Below are 26,667 nucleotides of genomic sequence, written 5' to 3' on the forward strand. Positions count from 1 at the left end.
ACTAAACACGGACATCATTAATGCGCTCTGGTATCCGTTCTACCAGTCACAGAGAACTGCAACTCTAATCATTTACATATCTGCTGATCATGCGTACGTGTTCGAAATTACACTGACATCCGTCCACGTCCTGAGTACTACACTTTTTTGTCAGGTGGTGTGAAGTGACGTTTTTCGGGTATGGTCCATCGTCAGACTATCAGAAAGAAACTTGATAAAAATTGTCGTATCAGACGGTAACTCTATCAACATCAGTGCCCGCAAATCTTCCATAAAGACTTTTTGTTTTTTTTAATTAGAATCTATTATTTTAGCGATTTGAAGCAGTTTATGAGTGAGCCCTTTTCCCTGCCGATTTCGTAATTCCTCATTCCGCAGACGTCCTTGTGTTCCAGGAGATAAGCCACTTTTCGAAATTACAACATTCGAACCATCGACGTTAATTATTTTTTGTACTATTATTGGCCAGTTTCAATTACGATGTCATCATGAAACAGTAACTGTCGTACCTGAAAATAGATCGCCACGGGCCGGCCGGAGTGGCCGAGCGGTTCTAGGCGCTTCAGTCTGGAACTGCGTGACCGCTACGGTCGCAGGTTCAAATCCTGCCTCGGGCATGGATGTGTGTGATGTCGTTAGGTTAGTTAGGTTTAAGTAGTTCTAAGTTCTAGGCGACTGATGACCTCAGAAGTTAAGTCGCATAGTGCTCAGAGCCATTTGAACCATTTTTTAGATCGCCACGCTCTCCAGCCTTCAACATCTGGTGGGAAAACATAAAACCTCCGACAAGTAGCCTGCTGGAGCTTGTTCCCATTCAAATTTTAGGCATGACTACAAGTCTTAAGTTTCATATTTGCCGTCGGTTTGCTGGTGACTGGACAGTATGGTGGTCTCTCCTCACGCGCGACAATTAAAAAATGGTTCATATGGCTGTGAGCACTATGGGACTTAACATCTATGGTCATCAGTCCTGTAGAACTTAGAACTACTTAAACCTAACTAACCTAAGGACATCACACAACACCCAGCGCGCAACAATTACCATTTGATTGTTGTATCATAGCCGAAATTTGCAAGTAGTAGTTAATGAACAATAAGTATAATTACAGTCGATGACGGAAATGTCATTTCAGTGGTTTTTTTTTCTCCGATTGTGGTACCTACCCGATCAGAAGTAAGCAACTTTCATTAATTTGTTTTCTCGCTGACAGTGTTGTGAATGCAGTAGGACACATACACAGTAATGTAAGTGTTGTGTACATAGTTCCACGTAGTCAGTGCGTACACAACTTTCCCACTAGAGCGCGCCCCGCTAAGCACAACGGCGCAGGCGCAGCGCTCGTCCGTCTCCGCACTAAGAGATGGCGCTGCCATAGAGACGGACCAAATTCTGCTTCCACCAATCTGCGTATCAATATGTAATGCAGCCAATGAGATTGCTGCTAACGTAGAACCTTTTCTCCTCATGGATCACACTCACGCAGTGATACATGAACGCTCAAGGTATTATAATGAGTGTACAGACCCCTGATTAGTGGGTTTGCATTGGTCTGTACCAGTCTATAGTCAAGTTTCAGACTGCGCCTAATAAGATTACCATATTCCTGTACATAGCCATGAAGATAAATGTATAGACACTTTTGTCAATTATCAGAGATATACGAGAGAATAAGATTAATGTACCAATACCAAAGGGACTTCAGATTGTCAGCCGGCCTCGGTGGCCGTGCGGTTCTAGGCGCTGCAGCCCGGAACCGCGGGACTGCTACGGTCGCAGGTTCCAATCCTGCCTCGGGCATGGATGTGTGTGATATCCTTAGGTTAGTTAGGTTTAAGTAGTTCTAAGTTCTAGGGGACTGATGACCTAAGATGTTAAGTCCCATAGTGCTCAGAGCCATTTGAACCATTTTTCACATTGTCAATTGTAAATAGCATCCAGAACCAAGTTAAGTAATTTTTATGCTTGTTATTATTTTATTAAATGTGTGTGAAAATTAATCAAGTTCTGTTTAAAGTTGGTCACCGTCAATCTGCTACTCTAACCGTGCAAGTGGCATTTCTATCGTCTGACCTAACGGCAGAAGATAAACACGCCACGATGAGACCACAAGACATATTGCTGACACTCGCCTACTTCGTTAGAGCGACAAGTCAAATAATCTGATGGCGTGTGTACTGAAGATCTTACAGTACGCACACCACAGTAAGTAACGATATAAGACGGGAAGAAACAAATACTCGTAGGAGAGTATTGTTTTCAGGCGTCGAACTAATCTGGACCGCTCATGGTCTGATGCTACGCTTATGTTTGCATTTTCAACACTATCTAACAAGTCTGGCCAGTTATGTACGTCCTTCGATAACGACGTCATCATCTAACTGCAGTCGTAGTACTGGCGACACGACGAGGAAAAAACGAAGAGTTTGTTTTTTATTTATTTGCGAGCACCGGTATGGGCCATAATTTCAGGCGCCTGCACTGTAAACGCTTCCTGCACGAACGCAGGCGTGCGGCAACGCAAGGCCCCGCGTTTACGGGCGACCGTAAAGCGGGTGCGGACAATGTGCTGCTGGGACGGTCCCGGTCCGCGCGCCGCCAGCCACCACCAGCGTCCATTGTCCGCAGCTGGGAGAGCAACAGGTGTCAGATTTAGCCTCTCCGCGCCCGCCGCCGCAGCAGGTGGCGCTTCAGCTGTCGATCCCCCTACGCGGCGAGTATTGACAGACACAGCGGTCCAGGACCGTGTTGCAAATCTTGTAGGCCCACGGAAGGCGTTACAAAGCAGATTTGCTGGCATTAGCTCCGAGATCCACCCAGACACGTATCTAGGTTTCGGTGAGTCGCAGTTTGATACAGTCTCTTCCGCTCGCGGCGTTTCACCTTGCTTGGCCGCCGCTTCCGCTAACAAATGTCACTCAGTAAAGACGATAACATGCCGTGTGGCCTCAGCATTTGAGTCGATCCTACTTGCAAGTGTTGGCTCTGAGCACTATGCGACTTAACTTCTGAGGTCATCAGTCGCCTAGAACTTAGAACTAATTAAACCCAACTAACCGAAGGACATCACACACATCCATGCCCGAGGCAGGATTCGAACCTGCAACCGTAGCGGTCGCTCGGCTCCAGACTGTAGCGCCTAAAACCGCACGGCCACTCCGGCCAGCACTTGCAAGTGTGAATCAAGCAGCTGCTCTGAACATTAATTAATCGAAATTAATCGTCGGGACCTATATGAAGAGGAGGGGCAGGAACATTGTCCTAACAACTGAAAGAGCCCAAATTTGACTCCATAATTCAGATAAATTGAAAAAAAAAGAGACTCGCAACACCAAGATGGAGTTGGCCGACGTAAATGAAAGTTGGTAGACGTGTTTTTCCAGCTGAAAGTTGCTGTCTGTTCAAGTTTCGCGCCAGTTGTGTAAAAGTTCGCTAGCAGGGCCACTATGTGGATGCAAGTCAGCTTCGCATTCAATATACGTTGAAAGAGTTGTGAGTGCTAATTACCTTTGAGGCTGGACGCAGTGAGTTAATTAAATTAGAATAATATTAATACCGTCAGCTGCTCACGGGCGTTGATATAAATCAAGGGGGACAGGTGGAAATGTGTGGCCCGATCGGGACTCGAACCCGGGATCTCATGCTTACATAGCAGACGCTCTATCCATCTTTTTTTTTTTAAATCTAATGAACCGCTGCAGGAGCAGGACGACGGGTAGGGCAGGGGTCGACACCCGAAGCCTGGCAGGCCATCCCGCCGCCACGCCCAAGCAACGTGTTCGGGTTCGAGGATCGAAGGATCTGGAAGAGGATGTAGTGGGTTTGTCGATGTTGTTTTATTTATTCATTTCTTTAATTTTTATAACATTTTTTTTCATAGATTTATTTTTGTTTCGTTACAAAGAAAGATCCTACAACTGCCGTAGCCGAGCGTCCGAGTCGTCTTCTCGTCTGTTGGGAGGGGTTCCCCCCTATTCCGTCGGTAGAGGATCAATATGCTCCAGGATTCTTCTTCATTTTCAGCGTCTCATACCCGGAACGCCCTAGTGAGCAGGAGGATCCGCAAATAATGAACCTAAATAATTTGCGAAACGAGTTCTGTACTTCGGGTGGCGGCTGAAAGCTGCTTGTGTCGTCATCAATAGAGACCAAAAGTCGAGTGTGCCTTTGGGATCATCGCAAAATATGTAGTAAGGGGCCATGCCTTTTAGCCAGTTAACGGCGTTCGTTCTGGTTGATGGAAAGTATACGCTGTCGGGGCGCAATACTTCATCAGGGGAGATAGACTCCGGCAATCGCCGCAAGAGTAACGCCAGCATGCGCTGCGTCAGTAGCCAGCACTCGCTGGTCGCGGCACACGTCAGACGGTGTGCGTCCGAGTCAGCGACTGAGCATGTCGGACACAAGGGGTCATCCGTCAGATGTATGGAATGTAGCCTCTGACGAGTAGCGAACTTCCCATTCACAACCACGTACCACAATGAACGCACCGTCGTAGGCAGAAAAGGCGTGTGTACCGCTCGCCACACCGTGTTCCAGGCAACTTCAGGATGTCTGTGGGTGACCGTATTTACAGGTTGCTGCTGTTTATAGAGGCGATAATAGTCTTTTGTGCTGGGCTTCCGTGTCGTCGGAAGTTCTGACCGTAAGCAGCTGAAGTCAATCAAGAACTCTCTGATGTGGGTGAGTGCCGGTGAAATGTGTCCTACAGAAACCGGGGGATGCAGAGAGTGTGGTGCCACTTCCGCTATCAGGGTGCCCGTCAGAGTGGCGTGGGCAGAGGTCCACTTGCGACGCATAGTGTTGAGATAAAGCGATCGCGCGCGGTAATATACATGAATTAAACCGATACCGCCCGCCCGCTGCGACAGCGTCAGGGTGGCGCATCGGACTTTAAAAACCAGACCGGTGCTTACGAAATGTCCATATGCTGCTTGAAATCTGTCGGCCATCGTAGCCGTCAAGGGAAGGATATGCGCAAAATAGTTCAGTTTTGAGACAACATAGGTGTTGACATAACGTGTTCTGAGAAGCATATCCAAGCGACGCAGTTTGTTGTCCTGCAGCAGAGCACGTGTCTGGTGTAGGAGCCGGCGGTACGTAGCCGCCGCCGTGCGGCGGACAGTGCTATAGAATTGCACTCCTAAACACTTGAGTACGGGCACCTTGTCAAAGGGCACCGCCGTTGTGTGGGAAAGCCCCCCTCCGACATCCATGTATTTTGTCTTCTTCACGTTGATGACGCTCCCAGCGACCGCCCCGTACTGGCGTAGCCACTGTAGCGCCATATGCATTTCATCCTCTGATCTGGCGAGGAACACCACGTCATCGGCGAATGCACCACAACGAAAGGTCACGTCCCGCAAGGAGATACCAGTTAATCGCTGTCGTATACCATGTAAAGCTGGTTCAAGCGCTGCAGCAAATAATATACCCGACAGGGGGCACCCTTGTCGCACTGACCGTCCAACAACAATGAGACCAGACTGATAACCGTTGACCATCATGCGGGAGCGCGCTCCGTGGACCAGTCGAAGGACCACCTGTGCAGACTCCGGAGAGAGGCCCATGTGTTGCAGAACTGCGCGTAAGAAGCCGTGGTCGACGCGGTCGAATGCGTGGTCAAAATCTACGGCGACAAGGGCGCCTCGTATTTTGCAGGCCGCCGTCAAAGCAATTACGTCGCGGTATGCTCCTAGCGACGTATGAATGTTGCTGACACCACCTAAACATGTCTGATCGGTGTGGATGGCTTTCCCGATAGCGGTGTGGAGACGCGCGCGGAGGATACGGGCGAAGATCTTGTAGCCGTTGTTGAGGAGTGTGAGTGGGCGAAAGTCCTGCCACCTACAACCATCATTCGGTTTCGGGACTGGGATCAAGATGCCTTCTGTGAATTCTGTGGGGACAGTGAAATCAGGGCGTATCAGGTCTTGAAACATTTGGAGCCACTTGTCACCCATAAGGTGGTAAAAAGTGCGGTAGAATTCCATGGGTAAACCGTCCGGTCCAGGCGACTTGTTCGGTGCCCCACGTGCCAAGGCCGATGTCAGCTCGTCGGCTGTAATGGGCAACAGCAGACAATCATCGGGTGCCATGTCCCGAGGGGCGGGAAAATCGTGCAACAGCTCGTCATAATCACGTACATTTCGCGGATCTTCCATGTACAAGGTCCCATAGTGTCTGGCGAACGTGTGCGCGATGTCCGTTTGTGTCACTGCGCGGACGCCCTCCTCCGTGTTTACCGCCGTAATGAGCTGACGTTTGCGGTGGCGCCTCTCGCGCACAATGTGATACACTGACGCTGTTTCGTTGGGGTTACAGTCTTGCACTCGCGCACGGATGCGGACACCTTCGAGCTGCTCGGTCCTGATGCGAAGTAGACGAGCTTTGATGCGTTGTACGGACATCTGACGTTCGGGAGACGGCGGTTGCGTCGCCAGCTCACGTAACGCTGTATAGTAAAATTCCGATGTTGCCCTTTGCCAGTTCGATCTGTCACGCCCGTAGGCCATCAAGGTCTTTCGGAGTGCAGGTTTGACACATCCCAGCCACCACAGCAACGTGGAAGCATACATGGGCCGGCGCCTGATACATCGACGCCACGTGTCAGTGACTGCTCGCCGACACGCTTCCTCGCGAAGGAGGGAGACGTTCAGCGTCCACGTGCCCCTGCTGCGTCTTGAGAGTTGTCGGGGTAAGGTGACAGTGCAGATGTACGCGAGATGGTCCGTGAAGGCCGTCGGCCAGAGTTCTGCATCACGGGTTGCTGTGCGGAGGGCACGCGAGACGTATATCCGGTCCAGACGACTGGCAGAATGGCTGGTAAAGTGCGTATATCCACTCTGAGTCCATGATGTAAGAGCCATGTGTCGTGGAGCGCGAGGTCACGTATCAATGCTTGTAGAGCCGGGCATAGGACGTAATGCGGTATCTGGTCCTTGGGCCGCAGAACACCGTTAAAATCGCCGCCCACTATGTAATGGTCCATATTTCCTTGCAAAAGTGGGGCTACCTCCTCCGAATAGAAGACATGCCTGTCACCGCGGTGCGAATTACCGGAGGGAGCGTAGACGTTAATGAGGCGGACTGCGCCAAGTGTGAGTGCGATGCCTCGCCCGTTCGGCAAGTACGTCGCGTCCGTCGCGTCTATGCCATCTCGGAGAAGGATGGCCGTTCCTCCTCCGCCATCACCTAAGGGTAGGCTGTAGGTGGTGTAGCCATATAGGTCTAAACGCAGCTCGGGACGGACCTCCTGGAGAAGGGCAATGTCCAAGTCTGCCGCTCTGATCATGTCGTGTAACATGTGGGTCTTGACAGTGGAGTGGACACCATTTACACTGACTGTTCCCACACGGTATGACTGAGACATATCAAGTGGCGGAGGCAGTGTGCCGGTGCAAGCCCACAGTGATCTCACACACCACACAGGCATCCATCTGCATGCTGTGCATTACTGTGCCGTATGAGTCCCTGACTGGCAGAGCCCTCCGGGCTCAATGTCAGCCATGGGCTCTGGTGGAGATATCGATGTTTGCTGTGCATCATCTGCCTCCATATCGTCTGCCCAATCACCAAGAGACGATTGTGATGTCATTGGTGGCTGGTCGTTTTCACAGGCGCCCACATTGTGGGAGTCGACGCAATGCGCCTCGTTTTCTGGGCCACCAAATTTAGGAGTGTGTTCCTCGTCTTCAGGCACCTTTTGGTGAATGATGCCACTGGAGTCCGTTGCTGTTGTGGACGAGTCAACGAAGTCGATGTCTTCCGCTGGCTTCACATCCCTGTCCTGTTCTTCAACTGACAATCGCCTCTTCTTGTGTCGCTTGGGTGATTTTTGCTTTCGGGTCCGAGATTCGACATCCACTGGAGGGCGGGGCTCGACACAGTCTCGGTCGCTAGGAACCCCTGTGTCCGATTCCGACAGTGACGGTGGCTGGGTGCCCACGACGCTGCGGTGGGCAGAGGCTATAGGAACCTCTGCACCGTTGGTCTGCGGCGTCATCGATGGCACTGACTCTCCAACGGAGCTGGCAGCGGCTTGAGGAGGTAGCTGGTTTTGATCATCCATCACATCATGTCGTGCCGCCTCCACGTATGTTAGCGGGAGAGAGGTCATAGTGGATCGTTGGGGAAGTTCATTGCGGGGCACCTGAACGAGGCGGCGCTGCAGACACTCAGTTCTAACATGGCCTTCCTGGCCGCAGCCCGAGCAGGTCCTCGGTTGTCCATCATATATAACAATTGCGCGGCAGCCACCAACGAAAACATATGATGGAACGTGCTTCTTAAGTTCTATGCGCACTTGTCGTACCCCGTTAAGGACAGGGTACGTTTCGAATGTGTTCCATTTCTCCTCTGTGTGGCTCAGAACTGTGCCGTATGGCCGCAGCGCATCAACGACTAGGTTGGCAGGAACTTCGAACGGTATTTCAAAGATGCGCACGGTACGCACCCCCAGACCAGCATGGTCAACTCCTACCACGCTCACGTTACCGTCTGCGTGACGGAAGCGAAAGCCGTTTGCAGATCGTTGGAGTAATCTGTCGCAGGTCGCTTCGTCAATCAGTTTGAGGTACACTGTGCTGGTTACAATAGACAGATGAATTCCTATGAGTTCTTGTGGTTCTATGTGCATGATGTCTCGTAGAAACCGTTCAATTTCATGGGCCTTCGGTCTCGTGTACGATGCGTTGAACGTTAGTTTGATTGAAGCTTTTCGATATGAGAACGCCATGTCGGGTCGGTACTGGTACTATACGGCATTACAACGACGCGACCGCGCGCTAGCGGGTAAACAACAACACCTGCGGAGCACTGCCCGGCGCGCCGAGCCCGTCCGCACGGTATCACGGCTGAAAGCCGACATCCATCTGAGCCACCGAGGGCACAGAGGATAGCGCCACTGCAGGGACTATCTCGCGCACGCCTCCCGCGAGACCCACATTCTCACCTTGTATATCCACACGCTACATTCGTAGTGTACCACCCGAACATACTCATTACTCGTGGAAGGCATCTTTACCACGCCACTATTGACTCCTCAATGACTTTGAACGGGGTTGTGTAAAATGGCTGCGAGAAATTGGATGTTCTTTCTGTGATACTGCAGAAAGACGTGGAAGGATTGCAGCCACTGCACATGACTGTTGGCAGCGGTAGACACGAGAATGTATGATCGTAAGAGGATCGGGCTCCGCATAGCCACGTAGCACTACCGAGAGGAAAGACCATCGTGTTCAGCCTATGGCTCTGGCACATCATACTGCACCTGTTCTATTGCTATTCATGAACAGTATACCAGGGGGTGTTTTCCAACAGGATAACGCTCGCCCTCATACAGCTGTTGTAACCCAACATGCTCTACAAAGTGTCGACATCTTGCTGTGCCTCTCGAATCGAGAAGATATGGGACATCATCAGACGACAACTCCAGCGTCATCCACAATCGGCATTAAACGTCCATGTATTGATGGACCAAGTGCAACAGGCATGGAAATACACCCCACCAACTGACATCCGGCACCTGTACAACACAATGCATGCATGTTTGCCAGCTTGCGCTCAATATACTGGTGGTTACATCGCCTATTAGCGTACCAGCAGTTCACATTTGCTATGACTTATTTCACGCTTAAATTAATCTGTGATTTTGCAATGTTAATCACTTAAATAGGTTACCGAGACAAATGCCTTCCCGAAATTTCATTACTCTACGTTCATTATTTGTTGGTGTTGCGATTTTTTCCGTCAGTGTATATTCTGAATTCCAGGTTTGTAAATTAGCTACTTCAAAATTACCACAAGATAGTAAATTCAGTTCAGTAGTGGATCGTACCAAATCCACATACTGAAAAATAAACCTGGACAATTGTTTTCCGTATTTCTGTTTTATCAAATAACTGTAATTTAGACGGCCAGCTTAAAAATTTAAAAAACAGCGATAAGGGTCACCAACAGGGACAACAACATTTCCTTAAGACCTGTATAGTTTAAACATTAAATTAGATACAATCCACTGGTGGAGTATATCATCTCAGAACAGCTTCAAAAATAACCGCATGGTCCCACCTTCTCACAAGCATTACTTATGGTATACGGAGGATCAAAAATCTTCACTGATCTAAAACACACACAAGAAAGAATTATAGCACATGTCTTAAAATGAAATAATCAACTAAATACTTTACACTCTGAAATGGAAGAAAAACTTTCTTCGGTAATGTGGTCTGAGAACCAAGTAACGGTGCTAAAACAGATCTTAAACTGCAGCCTTCTGACAGTAAAATTCTACTCTTAACAGTGTCTTAAATAAAAAAGACTTTATCAACACATGGAAAGAAACATGAAAATATTAAAACAACCTTCCCAGAACATGATTTCAAATGCACCTTGCGTGACACGAATCATAGATTAACCAAAATCTCTCTTTCTCAGGAAAATAGATCACAAATCTTAACCAAGCGCAGAATTAGTCAAAAATATATTTACTCTTAAAACAATTAAAATAAAAACCTTTAACAAGAGTGAAGGTACCTGCTGCTAAATTTACCACTGCATGGATAAGCATCAGCATGAGAACACAAAACATAACAGCACTCAGCCAAAATAAAAAACTGAAATGTGGGGTAACCGTATGGTACTTACAAAATAGACTTGAACATAATGGTCTCAAGCACTGTCACACTATCAAACGAGATTAATCGGTGACATTATTAGTACCAAAGCCGACAAGAGTTTGCGTAGCTCACTGTTTATTCGTTTGCATTCTCCTTCTTTCGCTACAATGAACTCCTCGAGCAATACGGCGAAATTCAGCCAAATTGTCAAATGACACAAACCGTACTTGTTGTGCCTGTTGATATTTAGATAAAAGCGACATTGCATTCAGCACCGCATACACAATTCGTAATCTCGACGGAGCATTAACGAGCCAGCAAGCATAACACTTTCATGTCAATGCTCATTTTAACTCTAAGCCGGCCGCTGTGGCCGAGCGGTTCTAGGCGCTTCAGTCCGGAACCGCGTTGCTGCTACGGTCGCAGGTTCGAATCCTGCCTCGGGCATGGATGTGTGTGATGTCCTTAGGTTAGTAAGGTTTAAGTAGTTGTCTAGGGGACTGATCACCTCAGATATTAAGACTCATAGTGCTTAGAGTCATTTGAACCATTTTTTAACTCTAAACATAACTCTAATTCCACTTCACTTGCAGGTGACCCTGAGAACATCTACTATATATGCGACCACCAAGGTAACAGTGTGCCAACCCTGCAGCATCTCCTACACATGCAAATAACTCCCCTGCCGTTCCACTAGAGTCTCTAGCTCTTGCACTCGCTGGAGATTATAAGACCTTGAGTCGATCCGCGTACAGCACTTCAAAGCCTCATCGCACCACCTCACTGCCGCCTAGGTCCGCCCCGATAGCCGAGTGGTCAGTGTGACGGATTGCCGGCCTACGGGCTAAGGTTCGATTCCCGGCTGGGTCGGGGATTTTCTCCGCTCAGGGACTGGGTGTTGTGCTGTCTTCATCATCATTTCATCCCCATCCGGCGTCGAATGTAATAAGACCTGCACCAAGGCGACCGGACCTGCCCCGCAAGGGGCCTCCCGGCCAATGACGCCAAACGCTCATTTCCATTTCCATTGCCGCCAAGCGGGACGCTGAGGAAGGCCTTGTCAAGAGATGTGGCCCCGGTGTCTTTGAACATCGATAACGTACAACCTCGTCAAAGTAACATAAAATAAATATTATGCACTGAGATCGGGAGGAATGAGCGCACTAGCTTTCAATATGAAGCTCACAGCATTTAAAGTACCCACGAGATCCTCTTTGATGGACACGGACGCTACTTGATACCTGCTCCATGACACCGACAAAAGTGAGGTTGACTCGCCTTGCTGCGTTCCATTTAAAAATTTGATGTCAACAAGAAAACAGTAGACAGGACGGGCAATATCTTCTTTTGCCACCCTAAACGGCCATTACTACAAAAAGCTATTTGTTTTTCCAGTGAGTCCGCAGGGGACCCTCCACATCTGTTTGGTTCCCATTACCTGGCTTGTCCTAACCGCAAACTACCTCCAAGGAATATATCCCTACGCTCCATCAAACGGCCATCTCGGTGACCACCAATAACTGTAGTCTGAAAGCGTTGCCTTAAAATTAAACTCGTTTTTAAGTGTTCCTATACAGAGGGAATAATATTCAGCAATTTCTGTTAAACTCTCGTTCGGGTACACACAGAAAATTGATGGGGTGGGTGACAGGGTGGGGGGGGGAGGGGCGCAAGGTTTTCACTTATTTTAATATCTAGGTTAATCTACGTTAATAAAGCAAATGTGAAACTGCCGTGACTGTCTGATTGTGTGTTTTAACACACGTCTCCAAAACTAGTAAACGAATTTTCGTGGGGTTTTCGAAGATAACAAGAGCATAGCTTGGGGCACTGTAGAGGCTTTAGTTGATCAAAATCGGATCACGGAAAACAAAAGATCACAATTTAAGCTGTTGCTAAAACGGTATTCGGTGCTTGGTTGTTCGCGCACACTAATCTCCAAAACTACTAGCCGAATTTTCATAGCGTTTTCGCAGTATAGGCTTCATTTCTTCAAATTGGTTCACGAAAGAGGACGACATTCTCATTTAAGGTTTTATCTAAATCCGTCGTATCTGTGTATTTCTCTCTTTGAACTTGCTAATCCCCAAAACTAGTAGACGAATCTTCGCAGCGTTTCCACAGGTAACTTGAGCATTGCCTGGGACATCGTACAGGCTTTATTTTACCGAAATCGTATCACAGAAAAACACATATTATAACTGAAATATCTATCCATACTAATATTATGAATGCGAAAATAATTCTGTCTATTGCGTTTTCATTACTAACCCGTTGAATTTCGATGAAAATTGGTACAGAGATAGCTTGAACCCTGAGGAAGAACTGAGGTTACTTTAGAGACTGTGTAGTGCAAGATATTTATTGATTTGAATAATATTACGCAAATTAGGGAAAAATATTTACTCTTTCAAAAAGCTATTTATTCTTTGACTTTTACACTTTATCACGTTTGTGAAAATGCTTTTATTGTCTGATATGAGCTACACGATATGATTTAGGGTAATGAAGACAATGCTTAGATATCTTCGTTGTAACTTTTAACTCACCATCACTCATCATAATAAAACTGCTCATATGCAAATGCAGCTGCAGGTAACAGCATGTCCTCTAATAAAATAAATGTAGTATAACACTGGCTCCCTGCTCTCCATCCCCCAGAACTAACTTGCTGTCATCCCCCACTTTAACTTAGCCCTGATAACTATGAGTGTAATAATAATAACACTAATAAAATCTATGGATCATTTAAAACAACAACCAGTTAAGTGAGGAATATGCAATATTAGGTTTTTTTCCAGACGACCAAGAAATTCAAACAGCACAAAAACAAACTGAAAGGCTTAAAGAAATAGCAGAAAGAATAGGTCTTCAAACATCAGTTGAAAAAATAAAATACGAGGGCTTGCTCGAAAGTAACACCTCCGAATTTTTTATGTGAAAACTCAAAGTATTTTAAGCAAAAGAAACGTTATTAACATTATACATCTTTATTCTCCATGTGTACATATTTATTTCTCACCATAGTTACCCTGGCGACGAACACATTTCTCCCATCGAGACACCCGTTCCCTGGTACCATCACTATATAATCTTTGACTCCGTTGACGGAGCCACAACCTCACCTCTGCTTCCAATGCTTCATCACTATCAAAAGGAGTCCTCGAAGGTTTTCTTTTCCTTAACTGTACGGAGGATGATCGATGACAGTGAACCTCTGGCGATCTCGCAGCACTCGTGTGTGGTCTGGCATTGTCATGCTGAACGAGAGGGAGTTCCATGTACGGATGAAGCCTTCGAACCCGGAAACGGCACGCTGCTGCTTACGGAGCGACACACTTACTTTACCCACCGCATTGTTTCACGCTGCAGTTCTGAGCCTTCTAGTGGCAGAGGAGTGCAACTTGCGTCAGCGAAGCGGGAAAAGTCGACCGAATAATATGAAAAACATGTGAGACGGCAACCGATACTGAGAACAGAGCAAAAAATTCGGAGGCATTACTTGTACATGTCCAGCGACAAAGTGGCACCCATAATTCTAAGTTTCACATTTCAAATATTTATTACAGTTTAATATAATTATTCGAATACAATGTTTTGTCAACATTCCGACGCAATCGGTGAAGAACTTTCTTAGATTTAAGATTTTGAACAAATGAACATCTATGTTTTATGAAGATTTCCCCTTTCATTATTACATATATATTTGTATATTAAAAAAAAATGGGTCTGAGCATTATGGGACTTAACATCTAAGGTCATCAGTCCCCTAGAACTTAGAACTACTTAAACCTAACTAACCTAAGGACATCACACACATCCATGCCCGAGGCAGGATTCGAACCTGCGACCGTAGCGGTCGCGCGGTTCCAGACTGAAGCGCCTAGAACCGCTCGGCCTCACCGGCCGGCTGTATATTATAAGTCGCGATGTAGTAGATATATAAATACACGTGCTTATTCGAATGCAACGTTGAGTCAAAATTTCAGAGCAATTGGTGAAGAACCTTTGGAGATTTAAGCATTTGAACAAATTCACATTTTCATGTATATAAATAAAAATGTAAACGTTCGTTTGCGTATTCAAATACAGAGTTATGTAAACAGACAGAATACGGTGCTGTTGTAGGCAACGCCTATATAAGACTACAAGTGTCTGGCGCAGTTGTTAGATCGCTTACTGCTGTTACAGTGGCATGTTATCAAGATTTAAGTGAGTTTGGACGTGGTGTTATAGTTGGCATACGAGCGATGTGACACATCATCTCCGAAGTAGCGATGAAGTTGAGATTTTCCCGCACGACCATTTCACGAATGTACCGTGAATATCAGGAATCTGGTGAAATGCCAAATCTCCGACATCGCTGCGGCCGGAAAAAGATCGTCCAAGAACGTGACCGACGACGACTGAAGAGAATCTTTCAACGTGACAAAAGTGCAACCCTTCAGAAAATTGCTGCAGATTTCAATGCTCGGCCATCAGTGACAGCGTGCGAACCATTCAACGAATCATCATCTATATGGGCATTCGGAGCGGAAGGTCCACTCATATACCCTTGATAACTGTACGACACAAAGCTTTACGCCCCGCCTATGCCCGTCACCACCGACATTGTATAGTTGATGATTGGAAACATGTTTCCACTCGTTTCAAATTGTATGGAGCAGATGAACGTGTACCGTTATGGAGACAACCTCATTAATGCATGGACCCTACATGTCAGCAGGGGACTGTTCAAGCTGGTGCAGGCTCTGTAATGGTGTGGGGCGTATGTAGCTGGGACCTCTTATATGGCCGGCCGAGTGGCCGTGCGGTTCTGGGCGCTACAGTCTGGAACCGAGTGATCGCTACGGTCGCAGGTTCGAATCCTGCCTCGGGCATGGATGTGTGTGATGTCCTTAGGTTAGTTAGGTTTAAGTAGTTCTAAGTTCTAGGCGACTGATGACCTCAGAAGTTAAGTCGCATAGTGCTCAGAGCCATTTTGAACCTCTTATATGTGTAGGTACGATTCTGTCAGGTGACACGTACGTAAGCATTCTGTCTGATCACCTGCTTCCATTCATGTCATTGTGCACTCCGACGGACTTGGGCAATTCCAGCAGGACAATGCAACATCCCACACCTCCAGAAATGCTACAGAATGGCTCCAGGGACACTCTTCCGAGTTTAAACACTTCCAATGGCTGCGAAACTTCCCAGCTGTGAACATTATTGCACATATCTGGGCTGCTTAGCAACGTGCTCTTACGGATTTATGGACAACCCTGCAGGATTAATAGTGTCAGTTCCCTCCAGCACTACTTCAGACATTAGTCGAGCACATGCCACGTCGTGTTGCGGCACTTCTGCGTGCTTGCGGGACGCTACAAGATATTAGGCAGGTGTACCAGTTTCTTTGGCTCTTCAGTGTATTTACAGAGATTTCTTGAAGTCACCTACTTTGAAGAGGACGTTTCCATTGTCGTGGTTGTTTTAGACAGAGGTTGTCACCCATAAGTAGATTAGAGGTGCACTCAGGTTATTTCTTCGTCTACGAGCTACAGGGTTTGAATATTGTCTGTTCAGCACTTCGCACCTTCGCCCTTAATTATTTGTTGGTTGTATTCCAATCTCTGTCTTTCTCTGCAGTTTTTACTCTCTATAGGCCCTCTAGTACCATCGAAGCTACTCCCTGATTTCTTAACATATAACCTATCATCCTATCCCTTCTCCTTGTCAGTGTTTTTCACATATTCCTTTCCTCTCCGATTCTGCGCAGAACCTGCTCAATCCTTATCAGTCCACCTAGTTTTCGACTTTCTTCTGTAGCACCACATCTCAAATGCTTCGATTCTTCTGGTTCGGTTTTCTCATAGGCCATGTTTCACTAGCTTATAATACTGTGCTTCAAACGAACATTCTCAGAAATTTCTTCTTTTAATTAAGGCCTGTGTTTGATACTAGTAGACTTCTCTTGGTCAGGAATGCCCTCTTTTCCAGTGCTATCTGCTTTATATGTCCTCCTTGCTCTATCCATCGTGGGTTATTTTGCTGCCTAGGTACCAGAATTCCTTTTCTTAATCTACTTCGTGTTTCCCAATTCTGATGTTAAGTTTCTCTCTGTTCTCGTTTCTGCCAGTTGTCATTACTTTCGTCTTTCTTCGATATATTCTCAATCCGTATGCTGTACTTGTTACACTGTTCATTGATTCAAAAGTTCCTGTAATTCTTCTACACCTTCACTGAGGATAGGAATTCATCAGCAAATCTTACCATTGATATCCTTTCGCCCTGAATTTTAATTCCACTCTGGAACTCTTCTTGTATTTCCTTCGTTGTTTCTTCGATCTATAGATGTTATGGGCGAAATACTGCATCCTTATCATACATCCTTTTTAATCCGAACACTCCGTTCATTGTCTTCCTGTCTTATTGTTCTCTCTTGATTCCTGTACATGTTGTACATTACCTCTCTTTCCTTATATCTTACCACTGTTTTTCTTGGAATTGCGGACATATTCCTCCAGTTTACATTGTCGAACCCTTTTACCGGGTCGACAAATCCTATGACCATGTCTTGACATTTCTTCAATCTTGCTCCCACTATGAATCGTAGGTTCAAAACTGCCTCTCTGGTGGCTTTACCTTTCCTAAGCCTGACTGATCATCGTCTAAGAGATCCTCAGTTTCTTTTCCATTCTTCTGTACATTATACTTGTCAGCAAGTTGTTTGCATGAGCTGCTAAGCTGACTGTGCTAAAATCCTCGCACTTGTCGGCTCTTGCTATCTTCGAAATTTTGTGGAAGATGTTTCTCCGATAATCTGATGGTATGTCGCTAGTTTCACACATTCTTCACACCAACGTGAATAGCCATTTGGTTGCCACTTCCCCAATGGTTTTTGTAAGTTGCATGTACAAGAACAGAACATATAAGTTGAAAATTCGGCATAGAAATAACAATATGTGTATAATTCAGACCGCTGATGATGCTAGAACAAACCATTTGGTCTGAATTTAAAAAATCCATAGTAAAGTGAATCATACTGATAAAATAAATAACTGAATGAAAGATTTTTTTCTTTCACGGCACCCACAATCTTCCACCAAGTTAACCTGTTTAGTGTTATGTAGAGTTCCCAATTTGTAATGTAGTTTGTGACGTCTGTGGTAAAGTTATATTTGTGTGTGTGTGTGTGGGTGGGTGGGTGTATGTGTGTGAGCGGTGGCGGCTACAGATGCACAGGAGCCAGAGACGTTGATTGGCAGCAAAGAAGTATATCTTTAGCTCCACGTTGTACTTCTTTGCTGTCAATCAGCGTCTCTGGCGTCTGTGTATCTGTGCTCACAGCCACAGTGGCGCGGTCTTCGCCCTTCCTATTAATTACGTCCGCCTGATCGCCTCCATCCTCTCTCATCGCCCTTCCTATGTTACCAAATACAACACCGATTCCTACACCTTCTACCCCTCCGCCGGTGTGCCCCAGAGTTCCATCCTCCCCCCCTCTTCTCTATCACTCCAACCCCCATCCACCTCTTCCAATATGCCGATGACACCGCCTTCCTTGCCCTCGCCCCCATCCTTCAATGCTCCCAACACCTCCCCCAATCCCATCTAGACCAGTTCAACACTTGGTGCAACCGGTGACTACTCAAGGTCAATCCTTCCAAAACCCAGGCAATCATCATAGGCAACACCACCCCTTCCTTTCGTCTCCTGGATTTCTATCTTACCATCTATGGCCGCCCCATTAACCTCACCCCCACCCTCGACTGCCGCCTTTCCTGGACCCCTCCATCTCTGGACAGTCCAAGCCAAGGCACAAATCTGTCTGTCTCCTCAGGCTCCTCTCTGGCTGACCTTAGGGGCTGGACCCCTCCACAATCCTCCACACTTATAAGTCCCTCATCTGCCCCATCCTTTGTTATGCCCGCCCTGCCTGGATATCCACCCCTCCCACCTACTACAAGTCCCATCAAATCATTGAACGCCATATGCTCTGCCTCGCCTATCGCATCCATCTCCCATCCCCCAAGCAGATCCTTTACAACCTGATTCCTTTCCAACACCTTCTCCTTTTCCTCGAATGGATATCGATCCTTTACACCTCCTGCAAGCTTGATCTTCCCCACCTGCTTGTCTCTCCCATCCTCTCCCATCCCAACCCGTTTGCCACACCTGTACTCCCGCACCCCACATGCTCTCCATCTTCACACTCTCCACACAGTTGCCCCGAGGTGGCTTCCACCAACTCTCCCTTCCTGATGATGTCCTCGTTCCTTCCATATACCCCTCCTATCAGGTCTAATCCTCCCCTTCTTTTCCTTCCCCCTTCCTCCAGGGCTCCCTCTCTCCTTCCCACCTTCTTTTCTGCCTCCTCCCTCCTCTCTCCCAGTTCTCCCACTTCCCCCCCCCCCGACACCGGGCTTCCACACCCGACACTGCCCTCTCCCTTCCCCTCTCCCTTCCTTCCTCCCATTGGCTTCTCCCACCCCCCTCCTTCCCCCTCTGCCCATTTCCTGCACCCAGTGGCAGCCCCCCCCCCCCCCATCACCCAGTGTGTTCAGTGCGCCAAAGATCGTCACCAATGTGCAACAGTGTTCCCTTCGTCAGTGTTCTTCTACATTGTGTTCTGTCGTTCGTGTGTGAAACTGTTTGTCTACATCTGTGTGCACTGTTGAACTTATTTGTATAACCAGTGCCTTTTGCGAACGCCTTCGTGTCATTTCTTACGTATGTCTCCTGTTTTTACCATTCATGTGTGTCTGTTTTACTGTCTCCATGTTTACTGACTGTTTTTCTGTGGCCGAAGAGCGGCGTCGATAGGCCGCTGCCGGCCTACCTTTTGTAGGGTATTAAAATAATAATAAAGAAAAAAAGCTGGTGCTTTAGTCTTTCGGCTCGCTCTGAAGGTGGTTGAACAATTGACAGCCTAAATATTAGAAGAAGGAGCTGAATTTATGCGGCTGCACACACGAAATTAAATGGAGCATTCACTGAGCAGCGAAAACATGGAGATGAGCAATCAGCATGAAATCTCTGAATGAGTCAACCAGTGCGTAATCTTTCCTTGCATACAGACTGTAGATCTACGTTATTCCTACCTACTTCGTGCGTTAACGCTATCCCACTAATCATTTGTATAGCTACGTTCTGTGTTTGCTTCGTAACATTTTGACATGTTTTGTTTGCCGTCTTCATGTTGTTGCAACTTTGATGTCCAGTCGTACGTTTAGTGACATCAGGTTCGCAATTAATCACAAAATTTTCGTGTGACGAGCATCACCTATAAGAAACGAATAGTTAGTTATTCATATGAAAACTTTTGTAATATCACTTCAGCTTGTTTATCTTCTAAGCAAATACGCATACTCTAGATATTAGCAAAGTTGATTATTCGTATAACTTATGCTCAACCTGATACAAACATTTCAGCTTCCATTATCTGTGCTCATGTAGTCACTGTTCCTAGGAACGTGTCAAATACAATAACGATGATTTAATGTCACCTAATGTTCGCAAATGCTGCTGAGCAATTAGTGGAAAGACATTATCCGCAGAATACCTGCTTCCATAGGTCACTGCATGTCGAACCGTGGTGCAGCAAGACAAACACAGAACAAAAATTAGCGCCGGACTAGCTTTTGTAGTCCTCCCATTGTACAGGCTACGAAAAACTGATGTCCCACGCTTCGCTGTAATTGACAAAGTAAACGCGGATTAATTGACTTCAATGAAACGCGCTGAAAGTGTTGGATCTACCAGTTCCTCATGCTAACTGGTTGTTTTTGACGTATTTGACGACTATTATTAGTGCGCATGTGACAATAATTGAACGCAAATTAAAATGTGGCACTCTTTTCCGTTTACTCGTATTACACGCAGGCTGATGGGGTAATGCCCGAAATCCTTCATTGTATTTGAGAGGGGTGGGAGGGGGGGGGGAGAATGTTCATCCGCCTTCTGAGTGGTTTTATGGAGGTCTACAACGACTTCTTCTCCCGCGCCAACCTCTTCATCTCAGAGTATCACTTAAACTTAATAACTTCAAATATTTGTTGGATAAATATGCCATTCTGCCTTCCCCTACAGTTTTTACCCTGCACAGCTCCATTTAGTACCACGGAAGTTAATCCCCGATTCCTTGCACCTCACCTGTTATCCTGTCCCTTTCCCTGGTTTGTTTTTTCGACATATTTCTTTCCACGCTAATTCTGCAGAGAACCGCCTCATTTCCACTGTTATCAGTTCACTTATTTTTCACATCTTCCCTTAACTCCGTATGTCAAGCATTTCGATCCGTCTCATTTCCGGTTGTCCCACAGTCTGCGATATGCTTCCGTATAATGCTATGTTCATGAGGCACAAATTCAGAAATGCCTTCCTGTCATTAAGACCTAGTTTTGAAAAGAATAGACTTCTTTTGGGGAGGAATACCTTCTCTGCATGTGCTAGACTGCTCCTGACCACCTACTTACTTCGTCCTTAATGAATTATTTTACTTCTAAATTAGCTATCGTTTCGTGTACTACGTGGTCCCTAATTCTGATGGTAAGTTTAATACTAATTTCATTTCTCGTAACATCGTCTCCCTCCTTAAAGAAAGGGTCATTTTTTTAGACCCCATCATTTTCCCCCACTGCGGCTCATGTTTGAAATTCAGCTCAGTGGTGCCTCCAAGCTACCACTGTAATGCTGCAGAAGTATGGCACTCTGCGTTATCACCCTCTAGCTGGGGGACGCTTCAAACAGCAAGTAGTCGCAACACGCCAAAAAAAGGCTAGAGCTCAGGAGATCATTTGCGGTGTAAGGTGCGTTAATGATGCCACATTGGCACCAAATTTCACCAAAATTCTGCCTAACGCCACTAGGCCTCAGGAAGTGACAAAGAGCGTCGATGAAACCACGCCTTCCCTTGAGACGTTCATTTACACACATTCCACAATTGAAAACGACAATCTGCAGAGAGATGTGCAACATAACGACGTTCTTAACAACCTTTGCCACTGCTCACACCGTCTAGACTATTCATTCCTTTTCTGGCGACATAGTAGGGCTGCAAACCCATTGATCTGACCCTTTTGAAGTGTAGTGCGACTGCAATATTTTCTCAGATATACAGGGTGGAACTACTAGGGGGAGTTAAACACTTTCGACGAAATTTGAGAGTGACCTGATATAGCAAAGGGTGTACACGCTTTTCCAGCCCTCCTGTATCGCACCAACATTCATACGTGGGTGAATAAAATGGCAAAGGGTCCCTCTAAGATCCTCCAGTCCAACAAATCCCTCGATGCCACGCGTACATCTTCGTTGAGCACTTTAAAACTGGGCCTATATAGTGACAGCTCATAACCGATTCTAGGCGCCTAAGAGCACGCAACGGCTTCCAAACCCCACAGGTTCGGCATGACCACAAACAGACTCTAGAGCAGCAATGTAGAGCTACTCAGCTCTACAACGTCGAGTTGTGGCGTGCCCACAGCCGCCCAGAAGTCGATCATGGATTGTCTCTGTACATGTACATTTTTAAAGTGTTAAACAGAGGTGTGCAGGTGACATCGAGGGGTGTTGCCGAACTGGGAAGGGGGGGGGGGGGGGGGGTATTTTAGAGGGAGCTACAACAGGACGCGAAATAGGCGAGCTGAAAGAACACAGACATTCTCGCTCTCGCCACAGTTCCATACAGCGAGTACATGCATTACCATGCACAAAACTCAAATTTTTACATATTTTAAGAATATTTGTAAATGCTTTACCATTTTATTACACTGTCTGACAAAAACATTAAGAACCCTGAAAACATGATCAGATGTGAATGTAATTTCGTACATCTACATACCATTGGCGTGTATCTAAATGATTAGAGTTGCAATTCTCGGTAACATAGGGGGCGGCTACCGTAGTGGATTAGTGTTGTTCATGTTTACTGTTGTTACCAGGCATGCCTGGGTATACCTTGATAGCCAGAACATTACGACCACCTACCTTATAGCCGATATGTACACGTCTAGCAGCGTCGTCCGCAGCTCGTGGTCTCGCGGTTGCGTTCTCGCTTCCCGAGCACGGGGTCCCAGGTTCGATTCCCGCCGGGGTCAGGAATTTTCACCGGCCTCGAGATGACTCGGTGTTTGTGTTGTCCTCATCATTTCATCATCATTCATGAAAGTGGCGAGGTTGGGCTGAGCAAAGGTTGGGAATCTGTACGGGCGCTGATAACCGCGCATTTGAGCGCCCCACAAACCAAACATCATCATCTAGCACCGGCAATGCATCGTGGCATGGAAACAATGAGGTCGCTGGACGGAATTGGAACTACATCTGCACGCACAAGTCACCTAATTCCGGTAAATTCCGGGGAGAGGGGCGATGAGCTCTGGCACCACATTCAATCACATCCTAGATGTGTTCGAACGGGTTCAGATCTTACGAGTTGGGGGACCAGCACTTCAACTGGAACTCGCCACTGTCTTCCTCGAACCACTTCATCACACTGCTGGCCTTGTGACATGGCGCATTACCTTGTTGCAAAATGCCGCTACCATCGGGAAACTTCATCCACTTGATCCATAAAGGGGTATACGTGGTCTGCAATCAATGTACAATACTCCTTGGCTGTCATGGTGCCTTGCACGAGCTCCACTGGACCCATGCATGACCACGTGAATGTTCCCCAGAGCCTAATGGAGCTGCTGCCAGCTTGTCTCTGGCGCGCAGTACAGGTGTCAAGGAGCTGTTCCCCCTGGGAGACGACGGATTCGCGCCCTCCCATCAGCATGATGAAGAAGGTATCGGGATTCATCAGACCATGCAATGCTCTGTCACTGCGCCAACGTCCAGTGCCGATGGTCATGTGACCATTTCACTTGTAGTTGCTGGTGTCGTGGAGCTAACGTTGGCACATGCACAGGTCATTGGCTGCGGAGGCCCATCGTTAGGAGTGTTCGGTGCATTGTGTGTTCAGACACACTAGTTCTCAGTCCAGCATTAAAGTCTGATGTTAGTTGCACCACGGTCCACAGTTCGCCACCTGTGCTGTTTTATCAGTCTACCGAGCCTGCGACGTCCGACATCTGTAATGAGGGGTGGCCACCCAACCTCACGTCCCCCGGACGTGGTTTCATCTCGGCTTCGCCACGTGCTGAAAATACTCACCACAGCACTCCTCGAACACCCGAAAAGTCATGCAGTTTGCGAAATGCTGCTGCCGAGCCTCCTGGCCATCACAATCTGCCCTCGGTCAAACTCAGCCTTCCCATTTCTACATACCGACAGCACGCTCACTGATACTACATACACCGTGCATGCGTCTGGCTAGCAGTCATTCTTCGCCAAGTGATGCCACTATCACCTGGACGGGTTTATATCTATAGTAGGTCATAATGTTCTGGCTGATCAGTGTATAAGGGGCGTGAACAGCGTCGGATGTTGAGTGATGATTGTGTAGGACACGTCAGATACTACACACTCTTCTGGCACAGTCTTATCAGCAGCTTACAGAATTTTCAAAGGGGCATCATAGTCTCCATTTAGCTGTCTGGTAGAACCGTGCAGTATCCACATTTGTGAGGCATTGAGCTGTGACAGTGGCCCGATTTTGGACTTCATGGGAACGTAAGGGCAGGCATAGTCATCATCGAAGGTTCCAGTTGACCACGTCTAACCACCAGAATGGATCATCACCATACTGTGCACCAAGCACTACGTAACCCTATCAAATCTGCACCTGTCATTCGAGAATAACTAATGCACTCCCTCCAAGATTCTGTGACATCTTGCACCATTGATCGGAGACTAGGAGCAACTGCACTGGGCAATTAACGCTGCATCCATAGACTGGGGTTAGCGTTTGGAGTGGTGCTACGACCAGGAAGGATGAAACGCTGATGAAGTGCTTCACATTGCGATCATAGGTCTACCGCGGCTCTGTAATGTGCAGGATGACCATCGGCAATGGATGTGACGGCGATCGCGATGAAGTTCCATTCTTCCAGTGTTTTGGAGACGTACAATGACGTTAATGTTGACGTTATGGTGTGGGGAGCCATCGTGTATGCCCTCAGGTCACGGCTGGTAGTGATTAAGGAAACTCTGATCACTGATGGCACAACGGATATCTCACAGCTAACCTTTTTCCTCATATGTTACTTCTCATGCGACAGCTCTGTGGTTCTGTGGTTCCATTTTTCACCAGGACTCCCTATCAGCAAGACCACGAGATCTGCTCCTGATGGAGCATGTGTGGGACCAGTTTGGACGTCAACTCTGTCCCAGTGCCAGTATACATGATATCAAGGAGCAGTTACAATACCAGTGAGCCAGCTTGCCTCAGGAATGAATATAACGGCTTTTTGATGATCTTCCCAATCGAATATGTGAACTCATCCAGGTCATGGAGGGTGCAATATCACACTGATAAGTGGGCGCATACTGCCAAGTTCATACTAAATTGTAACCACTATAACTTCACATATCCTTTCAACCGGTGAAATTTCATTTCACACCCTCCTCCCCATCTAGGTACTTCACATTTTTTGTCAGGCAGTGGATATTGTTCACCACTGTGTGTTTTTAAACGGTTTGTCTGTAGAGGGGGAAGCCCGTGCCGCTGACATTCTCCAACCCCCGCCCTTATAAAGCGAGGGAGTGAAACAACAATAAAGTGGAAAAAAATGAGTCCTTGCAGGTAGTCAGGAGGAAATGTTACTTGGGAAACACATTGTTCTCTCAAGACAGACCACGCCGCCAACGGAGACAGTCCCCGCCCTCCAGTGACAGGTGTATGTGTGGATACAGATCCGGCACCCGACGGACGAGACGCAGTGCCTGATGTGCCCGCTGGGCACGACCCCGGACACGGCGCGCGCGCGCTGCCGCGACATCCCCGAGGTGTTCCTGCGCGCCAGCAGCGGCTGGGCCATCGGCGCAATGTCGCTGTCCGCCACGGGCGTCCTCGTCACGCTCTTCGTCGCCGGCGTCTTCGCGCGCCACAACGACACGCCCGTCGTGCGCGCCTCGGGTCGCGAGCTCAGCTACGTCCTGCTCACAGGTCCGTGCCGGCGCTGGCTCTCATTATTACCAGCTGCCTGCCGCACACCCGGTTGTCTCTAGTCAGAGTCTTCTGGTGCATCGGCAGCTATTTTTGATTTCATGCCATTTCGTCGAAAACTGTTATTTTGAGACAATGGCTGTGATGATTCTTTCCAAAAAGTAGCCAGGAACCAGCCACTATTGATAAAGCTATTAATTTGCACAAGTAGCACCGTAACTGGTTTCGAATCGACAGGTTCATCTTCAAGCGGCTCTTCACGTCAAGATGCACATTTGTTGAAGTTTACGTAAGTTTTTGGAACTTTAATTCCCACTGTGCCTGACACTAAAAAACGATGTTAGAAAGTGAGGCGTAGCGCCTTCGCATCGCTCCTGTCACTTGTTAGGACGATATCGTTATAGGCATGAGTCATCGACAGATGTCACCAGCTGACATGGACCTGAGTTACAGAGCTGCACGTAGTTGTACTACTAGGCGGCAGAGGTCAGCAGTTGACGGACAGTGCTAGCAGTCGTAGTCAAAACAATGTTGTAAAGTTATGTTTGATTAATATTTAATGTATTTGCATAATTATAATTGTTTTATATGCGTAGTAATTAGCAGTGTGAGTGTTGTATGAGTGAAGAAGAACAGAAGTAAATGAAAATTGTTTTCTTTATTCACGAAGTACCAGTTAAACTATACAGGGGATTTACTATAATTAAATGTGCAGTCAGTTTATGGTACTAATAAATCGTGAGTAGAACACAAATTAATCGGTAATTTCAGAAGGAGTAATTTTATATTCGATACTTTTCTAAATTTATTTATTTAGCAATTGCCGTAGAAAGAAATGTTTTACTATGATTGGTCATTGAAGTAAAGCGCGGGTTAGCGCGGGATAATACTGCAACCTGATTTGCTGTTTGCGATATCAGCCAATCAGAAAAATGCAGGCTCGCGCCAATCTATACTGGGAACAAAGCCTTTGGTGTGATCTAGGGGAGTCGGGGCTGAGGGTTCGAACTAGTAACATCTCA

The 26,667-nt window shown here is 47.0% G+C and overlaps 1 protein-coding gene across 1 annotated transcript in view; it reads left to right on the plus strand.

Moving 5' to 3' along the window:
* LOC124789384 (metabotropic glutamate receptor 4-like) overlaps nucleotides 1–26,667 on the plus strand; it is an 876,620-nt gene that overhangs the window by 742,567 nt on the left and 107,386 nt on the right. Inside the window, exon 9 of the mRNA XM_047256716.1 lies at nucleotides 25,393–25,645. Coding sequence (XP_047112672.1) covers nucleotides 25,393–25,645 — 253 coding nt within the window. The remainder of the gene's footprint in view (nucleotides 1–25,392; nucleotides 25,646–26,667) is intronic.

The sequence above is a fragment of the Schistocerca piceifrons genome, chromosome 3, assembly GCF_021461385.2.
Source record: "Schistocerca piceifrons isolate TAMUIC-IGC-003096 chromosome 3, iqSchPice1.1, whole genome shotgun sequence".
Lineage (NCBI taxonomy): Eukaryota > Metazoa > Arthropoda > Insecta > Orthoptera > Acrididae > Schistocerca > Schistocerca piceifrons.